Here is an 18,519-nt window from a genome sequence, read left to right as displayed (position 1 = left end):
AAAAAAAAAAAAAAAAAAAAAAAACCCACCCAGTCGCTTCCTGCTTCCGCCTCGGCTCGCGCTCCTCTTCCTGCCGGCGTCCGGGTGCCCTACGTCCCGCGTCCCCCGAGCGCCCGGAGCCTCCGCGCCCAGCGCTACCCAAGCGCAATATCCTGCGCCCCGGAGTCCCCGCGCCTCGGAGCCTGAGCCCCCGCGAGTCCGAGCCCCGCCCAGAGTGCCCGCGCCCCCGCAGCCGGATCCCCCGCGTCTCCCCGCCGCCACCCCGCGGACAGTACAGCGTTCCGCCCCCGGCCCGCGCCATGGCCGCCCCCGACCTGTCCACCAACCTCCAGGAGGAGGCCACCTGCGCCATCTGCCTTGACTACTTCACGGACCCGGTGATGACCGACTGCGGTCACAACTTCTGCCGCGAGTGCATCCGGCGCTGCTGGGGCCAGCCCGAGGGCCCGTACGCGTGCCCCGAGTGCCGCGAGCTGTCCCCGCAGAGGAACCTACGGCCCAACCGCCCGCTTGCCAAGATGGCCGAGATGGCGCGGCGCCTGCACCCACCGTCGCCCGTCCCGCAGGGCGTGTGTCCCGCGCACCGCGAGCCCCTGGCCGCCTTCTGCGGGGACGAGCTGCGCCTGCTGTGCGCGGCCTGCGAGCGCTCGGGGGAGCACTGGGCGCACCGCGTGCGGCCGCTGCAGGACGCGGCCGAAGACCTCAAGGTGCGCCCGGGCGGGGGCAGCGAGCAGGGGCGTCGGGGAGCCGGGAGCTGGGGAGGCCTGGGCGGGTGGGGGGATTGGGGGGTTGGTTGCTCCCGGCCTAATCTGTCTCTGTCTAGGGCGGGTAGCTCAAGATGCAGCCTGCCCTGGGCCTGTGAGGGCGGTGTCGCGCAGGATGGCCGTGGGGGCTTATGACAGCCTGTTTCAGGCAGGTCCCTTGGGGCAATGGCTGCCAATGCGACCCTGCTCTCGGGGGTGAGGGGCGTACCTCCCGTAGATAGAGGCTAAGAGGGTAAGGTGGAAGGTGGTGGCGTGGAGGCAAGGCAAATGTGAGCGTGCACTATGTGGGTGTACACTATGTGGGCGTACACTGTGAGCGTGCACTCTGAGCGTACACTGAGCATACACTATGTGAGCGTGCACTCAGCATACACTATGTGGGTGTACACTATGTGAGCGTGGACGATGTGGGTGTACACTGAGTGCACTGTGAGCGTGCACTATGTGAGCATGGACTCTGAGCGTGCACTCAGCGTACACTATGTGAGCGTGCACTGTGGGTGTACACAGCGTACACTATGTGAGCGTGCACTATGTGGGTGTACACTATGTGAGCGTGCACTATGGGTGTACACTGAGCGTGCACTATGTGGGTGTACACTATGTAAGCGTGCACTCAGCGTACACCATGTGAGCACGCACTGACCGTGCACTGTGTGAGCGTACACTGGCCAGGAAGGGGCCGGGATCAGAGGAAAGTGGGAGAAGCTCAGAGGTGGCGGCTGGGCAGGATGAGTGGGGCAGACTCATCTCCTCTTTCACCTCCCCTCCAGGCCACCCTGCCTTTCTGGGTGGGGTACTGGGAGCCGCCTCTGCTATCTGAGATGCCAGGGCCCAGCCCGCCTTCTCTCTCCTTGTCTTGTTGCTTAAAACCCAAACAAACCCGGAGCTTCAGGGCCTGGGGCACACGCTTCCCTGCCCTGCCCTCCCTCCCACTGTCATCTTCCTCGCTGACCTGCTGCACTGTGCTCCTGGGAGCCCAGGTATGGGGCAAATGGCAGCATCTTTGGAGCTTCCTCGATTGTACCTTTCGTGTGGCATCACGGTCACCTGTGTGTGCCAGACTAGCAGTTAAGCCAGTGTTAGAATCAGTACTGAGTCAATCTGTCCCTGTCACAGAGCAAATTTATGGGACACTAGAATAAATCTGAATCTGTCCCCTTCTGCTCTGGATTTTAGCAGAAAAGTGGCTTAGAGCCATATCCCTGGGCTTGTCTAGACACGGATTCCTGTGGGTTTTGTTTTCTTTATCTGTGCAGGAATGTCTACACCTCAGACATATTAGCCCAGCAGGATTACCCTCCTGACACCAATTACCCTGATGGGTGCAGAGTGCACCCAGTAGCTCTACAGAGTTGACCTGATGAAGTTTCATGGGCTAACACTTAGCCCTTTCTTTTGTAGATGAAGAAAAAATTTTCCCTCTACCCTGTTAGGTTCAGTGGCTGTGGGCTGCAGATTAAACTGGCATAAGACAGATCAACAGGAAAAGAAAGCATACAATTTTATTCATATTTTAAGTTTCATTGCACAAGAACTTTATAGAAAAGAAGCAAACAAGAGCTCTTAGATTCTGGGGGTTATATTTGTACCATTTCAGCAAAGGACTGTAAATTGTGGAGAAGTGACTGGACACAGAAAAAGGACATTGGGCTTCTAGGGCCGATAAGTGGTGGGAAAGTGACTAGGAAATAGATGGGAAGAAGCAACACAAGATAATGGTCCTTGTAGTGAGGTCTGTTTCACAGACTCTCTCCTGGGCTTAGAGTGCTCTCTTGTTCCTGGTAGAGGGGTTGCCTTTCTCATGGAGAATGAATACCCTGCTTTTAGGCAGACAGGACTACAGAGAGCTCTTCTGTACCTGCTTTTACCCAGAATCCCTCCTGCCACAGCAGCATATGGGGGGTGACATGTCCTGTTCCTCTCCACTGCATGAGGGCCTGTGTGATGTTAACCATAGCAAACTGCTTTTACCTGCCCCATGGCCCTAGAAAGCTCCGTCCTCCCCATGGGGCGGCTGTGTGTCCAGAGCTGCGGCCCACGAGCTCCGTGACAAGTTAACTCCTCACCTGGCGCTGACCTGCAGTCATAACAGCTGAACAGCCCCAGGCTGGTTTGCCCGTAGTTGGTAGACAGGGAAGTCCCAGCAAGTTCCAGTTCCAGGAATCAGCACATGGGAAAGAGAACATAGCCCCAGTTCTCTCTGGGTTTGTGTATCCGATGGTACTTGTGGGGGGAGGGGTTTGCCACAGGAGGGAGGAGGCCGGGGAAGATCCCAGGCCCGCACCAAGCCCCAGCATCCCAGTTCTGACTACATGCAGGGTAAGAGGCTTCCATTCTCATCTGGCAAGAGACACAAAGATGTGTGTACTTGAAATGCGAGATCTTTGCCATGCTGGGTGCATTGTGCTGCTTGACAGCCCATTCCATCTGTTCAAATGCTGTTTGTAACCTTAGTGTTGAAACCTGAAAATGTTAGCTGGGCGCAGTGGCTCATGCCCATAATCCCAGCACTTTTGGAGGCTGAGGTGGGTGGATCACCTGAGGTCAGGAGTTCAAGACCACCCTGGCCAACATAGCAAAAACCTGTCTCAACTAAAAATACAAAGATTAGCTGGGTGTGGTGACGGGCACCTGTAATCCCAGCTACTTGGGAGGCTGAGGCAGGAGAGTCGCTTGAACTCAGTAAGTGGAGGTTGCAGTCAGCCAAGATTGACTGACTGACAGCCTGAGGGACAGAGCGAGACTCCATATCAAAAAAAAAAAGAAAAAAGAGAAAGCAAAATATCAGAGGGACTGAAGCATCGAGGGAGAAGCTAAGAGGCGCTGGGCCAAGTGTTTGAGGTGGGGTTGGGTTACAGGGGCCAGGCCTGAGTTTTCTGTGGCAGGCCGACAGCGGTGAGGAGGGAGGCCTGGGGACAGGGACACCCATCTGGGGTTCTTGTAGCTTCTGGGGAGCTGAGCCAGGCAGAGCCAACAAGCAGCTGGACATGTTGGTGGTGCTCCAGAGGTGCCAGGCAGTCTCCTCGAATCCGCAAATCGTGAGGTCGGGTGTGGAACCAAAGTGAGCACCGGGAGCTGGGCAACTGAGCTCATGCCCTGGCTCCGCTACCTGGGCAGACTTCTGGACCCTCCCAGCACCTCTGTCCTTCCAGAGCATGGACAGAGAGGTGATAGCCTCGGGTGGCTGAGAAGCCAAGAGGTGTGGCCAGCACAAGGCCCGTTGCCGATGAGGCTGTCAGATGGGGATGGGGTGGAAGTGAACAGACCCTTCTAGGAGTGGGGTGCCGGCACCCCAAGCACATGAGGTGCTGCGGGCTTGTGTGTAGGATTCTGACTGCTTCCCGGTATGCACAGCCTGGAGAACCGTGGGAATGAGAACTGAGGACCGAGAAAGCAGAATGCAAGTGTGCCCAGCTGGGGGCTTATTACAGTGACAGCGGGTGAAGCTGAAAATGCACAGGGTCCTGGGTGGCTTGGAGGAAAGATGGGGCGGGCAGCTAGGTGTCTGTCGATGCCGACGGTCCTACCAAAACACCGTGGCTTGCACGTGGCAGATGTGTCCTACTTGCAGCTCTGGCCGCTGGAAGTCCAAGATCAAGGCCTTCAGGTTCAGTGTGTGCTGAGGGCGCCTTCTCACTGTGGCTTCAGGTGAAAGCGGTGAGGGTTCCTTTAAAAGAACACTAATTCTATCGCGATGGCTCCACCTTCCTGATCTAATCAGCTCCCAAAGGCCCTGCCTGCTGCATCATCTTCCTGGGGGTTGGGATTTCAAGCTGTGAATTTGCTGGGGGGGGGGGGGGGCAGAATTTTTGGACCCCAGCGTAGGCTTGGCCCAGGACCTTGTGTGCTTGTGTGAGCTGGCAGGTGAGGAGGAAGGGCGCTGTCTTGGGGATGGACAGGGTAGGCAGCCGGAGTCCCTGAGGCAGCTTTGCAAAGCAGGAAGAGGCCTGGGGTAGGGTAGCAAGATCAAGAACTAGAAAGATGCCCCGTCTGAGAAAAAGGAAAGAAGGCGGCCGGCCGGGGCTGTCAGCCTCTGGCAAGAGGTGGGCCTGCCCACCCACCACGAGGGCACACTCGTTGGAGGGCATCAAGCTCGCTCATGCTCCGGGCAGATTTCACTTTGTGCCCATTGTCTCTGAGGAGGAACGTGGGACAGAAGGTCCGGTGTGCCCAGGGACTGAGGTCTCATGGCCCTGCCTGGCCTCTCCCGCAGGTAAAGCTGGAGAAGTCACTGGAGCACCTCCGGAAGCAGATGCAGGATGCGCTGCTGTTCCAAGCCCAGGCGGATGAGACCTGCGCCTTGTGGCAGGCAGGTGCTGGGGCGCCCAGGGTCCTGGGTGGTGGGGCAGGGGGTGAGGGTCCTGCACGAGGGACCCCGGGGGCGGTGCTGGCCGGGCACACTTGCCCTCAGTGCCCCATGACCAGTTACTGCTTCAGCCTAGCCCCACCGAGCCCACTGAGGCTGGGCCTGCCCGCTTCGGGCGGGCGTGGGATACCACACCCCAAGGGCCCTGCCCTGTGGTTCCAGCATGCTTGTGTGGCAACTCTGAGGTGGACCTGGAGGTGAATTTGGAGGTTTTGAGTGATTAGGCAGTAGATGATGGGATTCAGCTATCCCTAGGAGTAGATTTGGGGTCTGGGCAGTCCCAGGGGAGAATCTGGAGGTCAGGAGGGACCCTGGGTGGTAGATTCGGGGTCCAGCTGGCTCCAGGTGTGGATACAGGGTTCTCCCAAAGCAAGGGCTAGGTTCGGGAGTTGGGGAGGACTAGGTGGTTTGTGGTATTAGAGTTGGGGTCTGGCAGGTTTCAGCTTGTGGTAAAATAGGATTTGACTGTCCCAGAGGGGTGGGTTTGGGGTTTGGGAGGTGCCACAGGTGGATCTGGGGTCTGGCCTTAGCTGTCCTCTCTGGGCCCTGCAGAAGATGGTGGAAAGCCAGCGGCAGAACGTGCTGGGGGAGTTTGAGCGTCTTCGCCGCTTGCTGGCCGAGGAGGAGCAGCAGCTGCTGCAGAGGCTGGAGGAGGAGGAGCTGGAGGTGCTGCCCCGTCTGCGGGAGGGCGCGGCCCGCCTGGGCCAGCAGAGCGCTCACCTGGCTGAGCTCATCGCCGAGCTTGAGGGCCGCTGCCGGCTGCCTGCGCTGGGCCTGCTGCAGGTGAGCTGGATGGGGCGGCTGGGAGGCAGCCTCAGTGGCCACTGGGGCTCAGTCTGGCCTTGCCGGAGGAGGGAGAACCAGAAAGCGCAAGAAGCCGGGATGGAGGTTGTCTGGGTGGAGACATGCATGGCCTGGCTGGATGTGCCCGGCTCTTGCCCTTGAAATGCTGAGTCAGCAGCAGGACAGCCATCCCACCCCCAAAACCCATGTGCCAAGAAAGGCACTATCGATTTTCCTCTGTAGACGTACACAGGTGGTATCTCTTAAGTGCTTACGTGAAGTCACGCCATCTTGGCCTGACCAATGTCGCTGCTCCCTGTGGGCACAGCCGAGAGAGAGTGTGTGCTTGCCAGCCCGCCTGGGGCAGGACGCGCAAGCTGGTGCTGCTGACCCCCCTTCCCACAGGCTCTGACCTGCCCTCCCTGCCTGGGACCACCTGGGGCCTCCCGTAGGCCTCCCACAGGCGTCCCCAGCAGGAAGTCCTCACCCTTCTCTCTGTCCCCACCGCACGCCCCATGCATCTCCATCACGAGGGGTCTCGTCCTCCTCTGCTTCAGGAGACTCCTTCCCCACGTGGGGCTCCACTCCGCCAGCCGAGGGGTCTCATCCTCCTCTGCTTCCGGGAGACTCCACTCCGAGAGCCGGTCCTCCTGGGCCTGGGCCTCCCTAGGTGCGGCCCCAAACCAGAACCAGCAGTGCCCTGCCCTCTGGCCTGGCGTCAGCTCTCCCTGCTTGGCAAGTGTGCTCTGACACTCCCGTGCTGACAGGCCCCGTGTGGGCTGGGGGTATCTGCTGACGCCCTCCTGTGGGGTTCAGCCAGACATTGGTCCCACAAAACGGAGAACGTGTTCCGCACCCAGCATGTGTAGACCCAAGGGGCCCGAAGATTCCCAGGAAACGGGGGCCCTGGGCAGTTCCCGCTCTTCCAGAGGAGAGAGGCCGTGTGAGTGAATTCGGCCACTGGTGGGGCAGGGCTACCGGACCCAGGCGGAGCCCACAACGCTGCAGATGTGGCTGGGCGGCTTTGCACAGGAGGTGACCCGTCGCCAGCCTCTGGGCGAGCAGAGCGTCAGACCAGGCTCCTGGTTTCGTTTGTCATTTCTGTCGTGAGCTGTTTTCTGTATATGATTTTGTGGATTTAGGGGTGCGAGTGCAGCCGGAGTGTAACCGTCACCTGAAGCTGCACGCTGTACCCACCTCCGAGGGTGCAGCGTCTGCCCTCCACTCTGCATGCACCCGCTTGGACATTAACTGGCCTTGAGCCTGGGAAGAGGGAGGGACACTTAAGGAGAGGGTCCTGGGGTCCGTAAATCATGGGGCGGGGAGGTACCCAGGGGACTGAGGAGACGCCGTCAGGGAGGCAGGGAGAGCAGGTGTCGGGGAAGCTAGGGAGGGTTTCAAGGAAGGAGTTGACCTGGAAATCGGGACCCACAGTTTGTGTGAAGAGGGGTTTGGGCTCTTGGCTGCAACGTTGTGGCATGTGGGTGGGTCTTGGTCTCATGCCTGCCTGCATTCACCTTACTGAGCGGCCTGCCTGTCCATGCCTTGGCCAAGCTGCCTGCCCAGGTTTGGCCTGGCTACGAGGCTTCAGGAGGTCCCTCCTGTCCCCCCAGCCTGCCGGCCCAGAGCTGCCCTGGCATGTGCGGTGGGGTCCCCACATGGGGGTCACAGGAGAACAGCCCCAGGGCTCTGTGTTGGCGTGGGCTGTGTGCCCGTCTGAGAGGGAGAGGTGGGGTGGGTTTGCACCCTTTGCCACCAGTTGGGTTGGGGAGGCCCAGCCCACGCTCCCAGCACCCGGGCCCGCTGGACAAGGCTTGAGTGGCTCCCGGGCTGCTTCAGACCCTGGGTCCTGGCTTGCGGCAGGCCCTGCTCGTAGCCGTGGAGTGGTTTTGTTCATCAATGCTGCGCAGAAACCATCCCCCTCCTGGAGGTCAAGGTTGTCCTCCACCCCCACGCCCCTCTCCTGCCACCCTGCCTCCCGCCTTGTGATAGCCACCGCCTGTTTCCAGATGACCCCAGGGCGGCCCCCCCCACCAGGTAGAATAGCCAAGGTGGTGCTGCTCCCAGCTGCCTTGCTCACTGTAGTCCCAGGTACTCAGTGGTGGCCTGTGCCCGCCCCTCCCTTGTCCTGCACACTCCCGTGTCTACCAGCAACTCTCCTTGGGCTTCAGAACTCTACCAAGAGTCTTCTCTTTATTCATTTATGTATGAATTATTGAGACAGGGTCTCATTCTGTCGCCTACACTGGAGTACAGTGGCGTGATTATGACCCGCTGCAGCCTCAACATCCTGGGTGCCAGCCACCCTCCCACCTCAGCCTCCTGAGTAGCTGGGACCCGGGTTCAAGCTGTTCTTCTGCCTCAGCCTTCCGAGTAGCTGGGACTACAGGCACGAGGACTACCACCACCAAGTCCAACTAATTTAAACAATTTTTTTAGAGATGGGGTTTCACCATGTTGGTCAGCCTGGTCTTGAACTCCTGGACTGAAGTGATCTGCCTGCCTCGGCCTCCAAAGTGCTGGCCTGCGTGGCGAAACCCCATCTCTACTAAAAATACAAAAATTAGCCGGATGTAGTGGGGCGCCTGTAGTCCCAGCTACTCGGGAGGCTGAGGCAGAAGAATCACTTGAACCCGGGTGGCAGAGGTTGCAGTGAGCTGAGATTGTGCCACTGCACTCCAGCCTGGTGACAGAGCGAGACTCTATCTCAAAAAAATAATAATAATGAAAAAGTAAAATTTTGGGGGGGCTAGAGTGTGTTGTTTTCAACACACTGTTGCAGACAGAATTAGCTACTAGTATGTGTGGAAATCTTCTTTGCCCATTCTCCCGTATGCAAGGAAACCTTGTCTGGGCGTGTGTCTTACTCACTTCTGCACCTGCCCTGATATCTGGCACGACGTGTGTCAGAACGAACAGGGTGTGGGGTCATCTGTGTGACAGTGTGGGTTAAATCCCTGCAGTGCACGGAAGACTGTTGTAGAGGCACAAGAATGTACCTCCCAGGAGCTGATGTTCCAGTTCTGGGTGTGTCACGCCAGCCCCGGCTACCACCTGGACTACCACCGGTGGCGGGCGGGGGGGGCCTCCCCAGCTGAGACATTATCTCCCAGTCCTGGACACTGGAAAGCTGAGGTCAAGGCCGGCTCCTCCTGGGGTCTCCTGGGCCTGTAGACGCCATCTCTTCCTGTATCCTCACAGGGTCAGCCCTCTGTGGGTGTCTGCCCGTCACCCCTTCTTATGAAACCTAAGTTCTGTTGCGTTACAGCCACCCTGATGGCTTCATTTTACTATCATTTCCTCTTTAAAGGCCGTTTTTCCCAATGGTCTAGTTCTGAGGTCCTGAAGTTTCCAGCTTCAACATACAGATTTGGTGGGGTGGACACAACTCAGGCCCTAACACGGAGTCAGATGCTGTCACGGATCAGGCATCGACACAGGAAGGAGGCAGCCAGGGCATACGGCAGGGCAGGGCAGGGCAGAGCAGAGAACCTGCGGGCCCGGTGGAGCTGGCCGAGGGAGCAGTGCAGCCGTGGGACTGGGCTCCAGCTGGGGTGGAGGCACCCCTGGGTGGAGGCACCCCTAGCTGGAGGCTGGGATTCGTGCCTGTCCTGCCTTAGCACCTGGGGTGCCCCTTGGGGCTCTGGGTAGTGAGCCAACAGCCAGATGCCCTGCGTCCAGCTGTCAGGCAGAAGTGGGGCTTGGTCCACAAAGCTGGGCTGCGCCTGTTGGTGATGGCCTCCTGGCACGCATGCCCAAGCCGCCTCCAGCATTCCTGGGACTCAGCCTTGCTGCGGGTGGTTTCTGGCCCCTTGTTTGTGTTTTTTGCTGCCTGAGACTCAAATGTGGGGCTCCTGGGGTGGAGGTGGGCTCCAGGAGCAGGTGATGGTCACTGACACCGAGTGTGCTGTTTCCTCCCCACATAGGACATCAAGGACGCCCTGCGCAGGTACGAGCCCAGCCTCTCGCAGGGGTTGGGGCGGGAGGGATGGGGGGTGGGAGGGAGTGGGGTGGGGGCCTGGCTGTTGGCCATGGGGATAACACCTGGGCTGTCCCCTCTAGGGTCCAGGATGTGAAGCTACAGCCCCCAGAAGTTGTGCCCATGGAGCTGAGGACTGTGTGCAGGGTCTCGGGACTGGTGGAGACACTGCAGAGGTTTCGAGGTGGGTGCGGAGGCCCCAGGTGGGGAGATGACTCCAGGAGGGGATCCCCCCAAGGACCTTGGGCCCCCCCCAAGCAGCCAGTCATGTGTTCTGTGCCCTGCCGCTGCCAGCTCCAGACTCATAGTGTCGTGCTGGTGGGTCATTGGGAGAATGTCCTCGGCTCACAACTTCCTGGGCACTAAGTGGGTATCCAAGGCTTCCATTCCGCATTGAGCGGGATTGCCAAAGCTGGCACTACAGGAGTTACTACAGACCCTGCTGATTAAGGGCTCAGTCCCATGGGACTGCCCACTTGAGATGCCCGTCACAGCTTCTTGGGGCTGCCCCTGCCTCTGCCCCCGGCCCCTCTGCAGGTGTGAGCAGTGGCTGGTACAGCCTGCGGAGCTTGGGACAGCACTTGACTCACCGTCGGGGGTTTGTTGTGAAGGACAGCACTCAGAAAGGGGCACAGAGCCTCCCAGCACCTCCTCTCAGAAAGGGCCACAGAGCCTCCCAGCACCTCCACCCGGAAAGGGGCACAGAGCCTCCCAGCACCTCCACGTTTTCAGCCGGAAGCTCCCAGAGCCCCAAGAGCTGTTTAGTGTCTTCATGGAGGGTCCATGGCAGGGTTAGGATTGATTAAATCATTGTCATTGGTGATGGGGCTCAACCTCAGGCCCCTTTCCCCTTCCTGAGGTCGGGGCTGGGGCTCAGCGAGGGCTCAGCGAGGGCTCAGCGTTCCCGCCCTCTGCTCACAGGATCGGTCCTTCTGGTGGCTGGCCCTCTGCTGGGTTTTCTTGGGTCCCCACCTCAGCCACTGTAGTGGTGTCAACTCCTCAGGTGTGATGGAAAGGAGCGTCTTACAATAACAGGAGGTGCTCCTGTCACTCAGGGTTCTGTGAGCTCCGGGCCAGGAATTGGGGACAAAACGCGCATCTGTTTCTTGTATCCCAGTTGCCCAGAGAAAGTCCTGTCCTCAGCCCTTGCCTGTCGTGGGAGCTGTGTGCAGGCCTCCAGAGGTGGAGAGACCTGAAATCTGGGCATGGTCAGGGTTGGACAGCCACCCTAATTCACGTCCTTCACTTGGGGATTGAAAGAAAGAACGGGCTGGGTGCAATAGCTCACATCTGTAATCCCAGCACTTTGAGAGGCTCATGTGGGAGGATTGCTTGAGGCCAGCAGTTCAAGACCAGCCTAGGAAACATAGCAAGACTCCCATCTCTACAAATAAAAAACTAAAAAATGAGCCAGCCATGGTGGCACACACCTGTAATCCCAGCAACTGGGGAGGCTGAGGCAGGAGGATCGTTGGAGCGCAGGAGGTCGAGGCTGCAGTGAGCCATGATTTCACCACTGCACTGCAGCCTGGGGTCATAGAGCAAGACCATGCCTCTTTAAAAAAACAAAAGAAAGCAACCGGCCAGGTGCAGTGGCTCACACCTGTAATCCCAGCACTTTCAGGGCTGAGGCTGAGACGGGCAGATCACCTGAGGTCAGGAGTTTGAGACCAGCCTGACCAAAGTGGAGAAACCCCGTCTCTACTAAAAATATACAAAATTAGCTGGGCGTGGTAGCGCATGCCTGTAATCCCAGCTACTCGGGAGGCTGAGGCAGGAGAATGGCTTGAACCCGGGAGGTGGAGGTTGTGGTGAGCCGAGATCGTAGCACTGCACTCCAGCCTGGGTAACAAGAGCAAAACTCCATCTCAGAAAAAAAAGCAACCAAGATTTCCTCTTGACCTCTGGAGGCAAAACATGGTCCAATTTCTAGGACATTGTAAGTTGCAACTGGACGTGGTTAGGTGGGTTTTTTCTGGGGAGGGGGTGTCTGCCTGGACAGTAAGTTGCTCCAGAAGTGGTGAGGATACAGGACCCTGGGGCAGACAGCCGAGGCTGTCCGGCTGGGACGACCCTACGCACACACCCAGGACCCGGGCAGGTGGCCCCAGCTGGCCCTTGGCTGTGCCTGGGTGACCTTGGGCCTCTCTCTGCAGGGGACGTGACCCTGGACCCGGACACCGCCAACCCTGAGCTGGTCCTGTCTGAAGACAGGCGGAGCGTGCAGCGCGGTGACCTGCGCCAGGCCCTGCCGGACAGCCCGGAGCGCTTCGACCCTGGCCCCTGCGTGCTGGGCCGGGAGCGCTTCACCTCAGGCCGCCACTACTGGGAGGTGGAGGTCGGGGACCGCAGCAGCTGGGCCCTGGGTGTGTGCAGGGAGAACGTGAACCGGAAGGAGAAGGGCGAGCTATCCGCGGGCAACGGCTTCTGGATCCTGGTCTTCCTGGGGAGCTACTACAACTCCCCAGAACGGGCCTTGGCTCCACTCCGGGACCCGCCCAAGCGCGTGGGGATCTTTCTGGACTATGAGGCCGGACATCTCTCCTTCTACAGTGCCGCTGACGGGTCGCTGCTCTTCATTTTCCCCGAGATCCCCTTCTCGGGGACGCTGCGGCCCCTTTTCTCGCCCCTATCCAGCAGCCCAACCCCGATGACTATCTGCCGGCCGAAAGGTGGGTCTGGGGATGCCCTGGCTCCCCAGTGACTCCTGGAGAAGTCCTGTCGCCTCCTGCCCTCTAGGCCACGGAGTGTTCTGGCCACTTGGAGGACCTGGGAGGAGGGAGTGTGTGCCCTTTGAATAAGAGGAGGAACTCCTGGTGCCTTTCTGAGCCTGTGTGGGAGAACCCCAATTCTAGCACTCCTGGAACCCATGAGAGAGTGTGGGGCAGACTCGCCCTCCCCGGAAGACCCTTCCAGCCACCGGGTGCCACTTAGTGCCAACAGCCCTCACCAAAGCTGGGAACCCATGGCCTCCGTGGCTCTGGCCTATGGTTCCAGAAGCTGCAAAAGCTCCCCCAGAGCTTGCAGAATCCAGGGTCCACCTAAGCAGCACAGCTCCTGCAGCCTGGCCAACCCCCAAAAGTCCTGTGCACCCCACCTCTGAAGATGCTGGGGGAGGCAGCTGGGATGGGAGCCAGCCCATCCCTGTCTGTGGCCCCATAGTGGTTGAGAGCCCGTCAGTCCTGGGTGGGGCTGCTTCAGAACAATTAGGGGGCGGCCCCAGTGAGTTTTCAGAGAGATGGTGGGTGGAGCCAGTGAGGACAGGAACCAAGAGTAGATGTCCCAGAATAAAGGGGCTTCTGGGAGGTGCCCGGGCACAGATGCCTGTTGAGCAGGTGTGTGGGCCTGGAGGAGAGAGCAGAGTCAGAAATGTCATCTGCAGGCCCACGTTGTGACTTGAAGCTTCCATGGGCCTGTCACCATTGGGTTTTGCCCTTGCAAAATCTTCCCTGGTCTCTGGTGGCCCCTGAGGACCCAGGATCCCAGCTGCTGCTTTCGGATATGCACTTCTGGCCGCTAGCCTCGTAGTCCCCTTACCCTGGGAGGAGCAGGAGGGACCCAGAGTCTGGAGCATACAGAGCATGCCAGGAGCCGGGTTTCGTGTTGGGTTGGGGTTTCCTTGTCCTCATGGTACTGCTCTATTGTCAGCGTCCCCACATTAAATAAACTTCGGCTGTTATCTGCAAGTCATCCTGACGGTGCCTGCTTAGCCTAGGACAACAGCGGGTGCCCACTGTACCCAGCAGAGGGCAGGGCCCCAGGGAGGCTGCTGATGGGGCAGGCAGGAAGCTTGGGCAGCGTGGGGGCTGGGACAGGCAGCTGCTTCCCACGCCCAGGCACTGAGGAGTCACAGATGGGCTGTCTGCTTTCTTTGCCCCAATATACATGTTCTGGCCGGGCGTGGAGGCTCACGCCTGTAATCCCAGCACTCTGGGAGGTAGAGGTGGGCAGATCACCTCAGATCAGGCGTTCAAGACCAGCCTGGCCAACATGGTGAAACCCCATCTCTACTAAAAATACAAAAATTTAGCCAGGCGTGGTGGCGGGTGCGTTATCCCAGCTACTCAGGAGGCTGAGGCAGGAGAATCACTTGAACCCGGGAGGCAGAGGTTGCAGTGAGCCAAGATTGCGCTTCAGCCCGGGTGACGAGTGAAACTCAATTTTAAAAAGTGTGTGTGCGTGTGCGTATGTGTGTGTGCGTGTGTGTGTGTGTGTATGTGTGTGCGTGCACGTTTCTTATGTGGAGCTATTGCAGGAATTTTTTTAGATGACCTGGTAAATGATTCCTGTGTTCCATCGTGCTTTAGTGAGTAGTCTCCTGAATGCAGTTGACCGAATATTTAGGTCCCCACAAATTCCTATGTTGAAATCCTCACCACAAGTTCATGTTACGAGGACATGGGGCTTTGCGGATGTAATTAGGTCATGAGTGAGATGAGACCCTCATCAGTGCATCAGTGGGGCCAGCTCTGGGCGGCTGTGCATACTGAGGGATGGTGTTGTCTTTCCGGGTCCACAAGGGGGCGTAGTTTTAAGGGCAAGAACCTCCCAGCACCAGGCTCCCTTCCCGTCTCCATCCGGGAGATTTAATGGTCTTCGTTTTAATTTTCTCGGGCGCGGGAAGAATCAAAAGTCAGTCACTCCAGCGGAAGCTGTAAGGAACTCTTTCATTAGCCAGGGGTCTTGGAGAAGGTGGGGGTTCCTCCCAGGTTAAAAGTCCCCTTCTTCCACACCCCTTCGGACTCCATGTTTGGGTCCCCTTCCTCCCTCTCTCTCTTGCTGTCTCTCTCCCTGTCTCTCTGTCTCTCTCTCTCTCTCTGCAATCACTTTCTGCAAACACTTTGGGGTTCGGTATTTATGAGCGCACTGCACCGTAGTCTCCTCTCTCGTTCTTGAGAGCACAAGGGACCAAGAACCTTGGAGAAAAGTCCTCTCAGGGGAGCCAAGGGCTCCCCTGAACCCCAGCAGTACATTGCCCCTGCACCATCTGGCATGGTCCAAAGCCAGTCGTCGTCCAGGCCACGTGTCCATGTCCTCCTCTGCATCTGCCGTGCCGACCCGACGGTAGCTGGCCACCCTTGGAGTGCCCACAGTGTCCTGAGAGCTGGGTGCAGGGGGCCCAGCCCCACCTGTGCAGCACCCAACCATTCCAGTGCCCCTGGAGTTCCCTGCACCCCAATGCTCAACTCACCCCACACCGTCCCCGTCTTGCCCTCTCCCACCGCATGCTCCTTCTGTGCATCCAGTGCCCCCTGCACCTGTAGCCTCCCAGCGAACTCAGACCCCACCAGGGCCCATGGGTCGCCCGAGCTCCACATCCCCTTACTCCCTTGGTGGCCACGGAGCCCAGTGCCTCTGTGTTAGCAGTGCCTGGAGCCTCTGGCCACCCCACACCCATGCCCCATGCACTCCAGGCATCCAGAGAGGCCCCTCACGCCCCGTTTGCTTTCTTCCCTCCTGCGCCCTCGCCCTTCCTAGGTGCCCATGGTCACTGGGGCAACCCTGGCGTCTTGGGGAGGCGGTGCAGAGCCACTTGTGAGCCTGAGTGGGCCTCCTGGCACCAGCCTGGAGCTCTGTGCCTGCTGTGCCCCAGGCCCCTGTGCTTGCCCTGCCCTTCCCAGCCCAGAGTCGGCTCCCCCGACCACCCTTTTTGTAACAGTTTTTTTTGAGACGGAGTTTTGCTCTTATCGCCAAGGCTGGAGTGCAATGGCATGATCTTGGCTCACTGCAACCTCCGCCTCCTGGGTTCAGGCAATTCTCCTGCCTCAGCCTCCCGAGTAGCTGGGATTACAGGCACGCGCCACCATGCCCAGCTAATTTTTTGTATTTTTAGTAGAGACAGGGTTTCACCATGTTGACCAGGTTGGTCTCGATCTCTCAACCTCGTGACCACCCGCCTCAGCCTCCCAAAGTGCTGGGATTACAGGCATGAGCCACTGCGCCCGGCCTTTTTTTTTTTTTTTTTTTTTTTTTGAGACAGCATCTCCTTCTGCTGCCCAGGCTGGAGTGCAGGGGTGCCATCTCAGCTCACTGCAGGTAGTCTCACTGTGTGGGCTCAAGCAGTCTTCCCACCTCAGCCTCCTGGTAGCTAGGACCACAGGTGTGCACCACCACACCCAGCTAGTTTTTAAATTTTTCGTAGAGACAAGGTCTTTCTATGTTGCCCAGGCTGGTCTCAAATTCCTGGACTCACGTAACCCTCCCTTCTCAGCCTCCCCAAAATGTCGGCATTACAGGTGTGAGCCACTGTGCCCAGACTCTCTTGTGTGAAACAGGGTCTCTTTCTGTTGTCTAGGCTGGAGTCTCAATGATCATAGCTCACTGCAACTTCGATCTGCTGGGTTCAAGCAATCCTCCCACCTCAGCCTCCGAAAGCACTGGGATTACAGGCACCAGCCACTGCGCCCAGCCTTTTTCTGCTTTCTGTTTTTCTTTTTTCTTTTCTTTTTTTTTTTTTTGACATGGAGTCTTGCTCTGTCCTCCAGGCAGGAGTGTAGTGGCGTGAGCTGAGTCCATCTCAAAAAAAAAGCAAACAGAACATTTATAGGTGTCAGTTTCGCGGAATTGTCTGATAGTGTTTTGTGACTCTTCTATATTCTTGCTCATTTTTTCTAGCTATTTTGTTCATTATTGAGGAAGTGCTGTTGGAATCATTAGCCCTTGTTGAATTGTCCATTTTCCCTTTAGTTCTGACAGCTTTTGCCTCTTGGATTTTGAGACTCTGTAGTAAGGTGTGTGCATGTTTGTGAGGCAATTCCAATCTTCTTAAACTTATTAAGGCTTGTTTGTGGCCCAGCGTGGTCTTGAGAATGCTCCGTACGTGCTTGAGAAGAGTGTGTCCTCTGCTGTCGTTAGGTGGAATGGCTGTCCGTGTGTTAGTTGTCATTGGTGTCTAATGTTTAGGTTTCCTGTTTCCTTATTGATCTTCTGTCTGGTTGTTCTGTTCATTATTGAGCGTGGGGTATTGAAATCTCTTACTATTCTCGTGTTGTTATTTCTTCCTTTAGTTCTGCTCGTGTTTGCTCTGCTGTTAGGTGGGAAAATGCCATTCGCATTTCTTGTAAAGAAGGTCTGTTGGTGACGAACTCCCTCAGCTTTTGTCTGGGAGTCTCCATCTTGCCTTTGTTTTAAATGAAAGCTTTGCTAGGAATAAGATTCTTGGTTAGCAGTTCTTCTTCCTTCAGCACGTTGAAAATACTATCCCGCTCTCTCTTGGCCTGCAAGGTTTCTGCTGAGAAGCCCCCGACAATGCGATTGGAGCTCCCACGTTCGTCACTGTCCTCATGCTGCTTACAGAATTCCCTCTGCCTTTGACAATCTGATCCTAACCTGTCTCAGTGTAGACGTCGCTGCTTTAGCTTCCTGGGGGCCGTCTACACTTCACAAATCTAGATGTTCATTTGCCTCCCCAGATTTGGGGAGTTTTAAGGTATTCTTTCTTTCTTTTTTTTTTTTTAAGGGCAGTATTTCTTTAAGCATTCTGCCCCTTTCTGTCTCTGTTCTAGGATTCTCTTAGGCTTTCTTTATACCTGTTTAATTTTTCTTTTTCTTTTTTTTTTTTTTTTTTTTTGAGACGGAGTTTCACTCTTGTTCCCCAGGCTGGAGTGCAGTGGTACCATCTGGGGTCACTGCAACCTCTGCCTCCCGGGTTCAAGCGATTCTCCAGTCTCAGCCTCCTGAGTAGCCGCAATTACAGGTGCCTGCCACCGCTCTGGGCTAATTTTCCATTTTTTTTTAGTAGAGACAGGGTTTCACCATGTTGACCAGGCTGGTCTTGAACTCCTGATCTCAGGCAATCCTCCCACCTCGGCCTCCCACAAGTGCTGGAATTACAGGCGTGAGCCATGCGCCTGGCCCTCTTCAGTCCTTTCTGTTACTATTATTATTATTATTATTTGCTCCTCTAACCAGATAATTTTAAATGAGCTGTCTTGGAGTTTGCTGACTTTTCTGCTTAATCAGGTCTGTTTAAGCAGACCCTGTAGCCACCTTTTCGGTCCACTGATTGTATTCTTTAGCTGTGTCATTCATTTTTAGATCCCACAAATTTTGACATACTGTGTTTTCATTCTTATTCAGTCTTCCTGGTCATTTCTTCTCTGACTCATGGATTACTTGGAAGTGGATTATTTATGTTAAACACTTGAAGATTTTCCAGAAATATTCAATTGTTGACTGCTTTTCTTTTCTTTCTTTCTTTTTTTTTTTGAGATGGAGTTTCACTCTTGTTATCCAGTCTGGAGTGCAATGGCAAGATCTCAGCTCACTGTAACCTCTACCTCTTGGGTTCAAGCAATTCTCCTGCCTCAGCCTCCCGCGTAGCTGGGACTACAGGCCCGTGCCACCATGCCCAGCTAATTTTTGTATTTTTAGTAGGGACGGGATTTCACTTTGTTGACCAGGATGGTCTCAATCTCTTGACCTCGTGATCCACCCGCCTTGGCCTCCCAAAGTGCTGGGATTACAGGCTTAAGCCACCGCGCCTGGCCATGCTTTTCAATTTAATTCTGTTATGGGCAGAGAATATATTCTAAATTATGCAAATGCCTTAAATGTATGCACGTATCTATCTATCTTTGTGTATCTACATATCTGTCTTCTGTATCTCTGTATATCTCTCATGT

At 56.8% G+C, this 18,519-nt stretch overlaps 1 protein-coding gene across 1 annotated transcript; it reads left to right on the top strand.

Moving 5' to 3' along the window:
* The first annotated feature begins 58 nt into the window (after window positions 1–58).
* On the top strand, window positions 59–13,581 carry TRIM11 (tripartite motif containing 11). Its single transcript, XM_008985799.5, has 6 exons — window positions 59–707; window positions 4,981–5,076; window positions 5,686–5,916; window positions 9,843–9,865; window positions 9,979–10,079; window positions 12,052–13,581. The coding sequence occupies exons 1-6, from the start codon at window positions 300–302 to the stop codon at window positions 12,597–12,599; spliced, it is 1,407 nt and encodes a 468-aa protein (XP_008984047.2). The 5' UTR covers window positions 59–299; the 3' UTR covers window positions 12,600–13,581.
* The last annotated feature ends 4,938 nt before the right edge of the window (window positions 13,582–18,519 follow it).

This window comes from Callithrix jacchus, chromosome 19, assembly GCF_049354715.1.
Source record: "Callithrix jacchus isolate 240 chromosome 19, calJac240_pri, whole genome shotgun sequence".
NCBI classification, from domain to species: domain Eukaryota; kingdom Metazoa; phylum Chordata; class Mammalia; order Primates; family Cebidae; genus Callithrix; species Callithrix jacchus.
The sequence above is the reverse complement of the archived record's forward strand: the minus strand, read 5'-3'. Positions and strand labels throughout refer to the sequence as shown.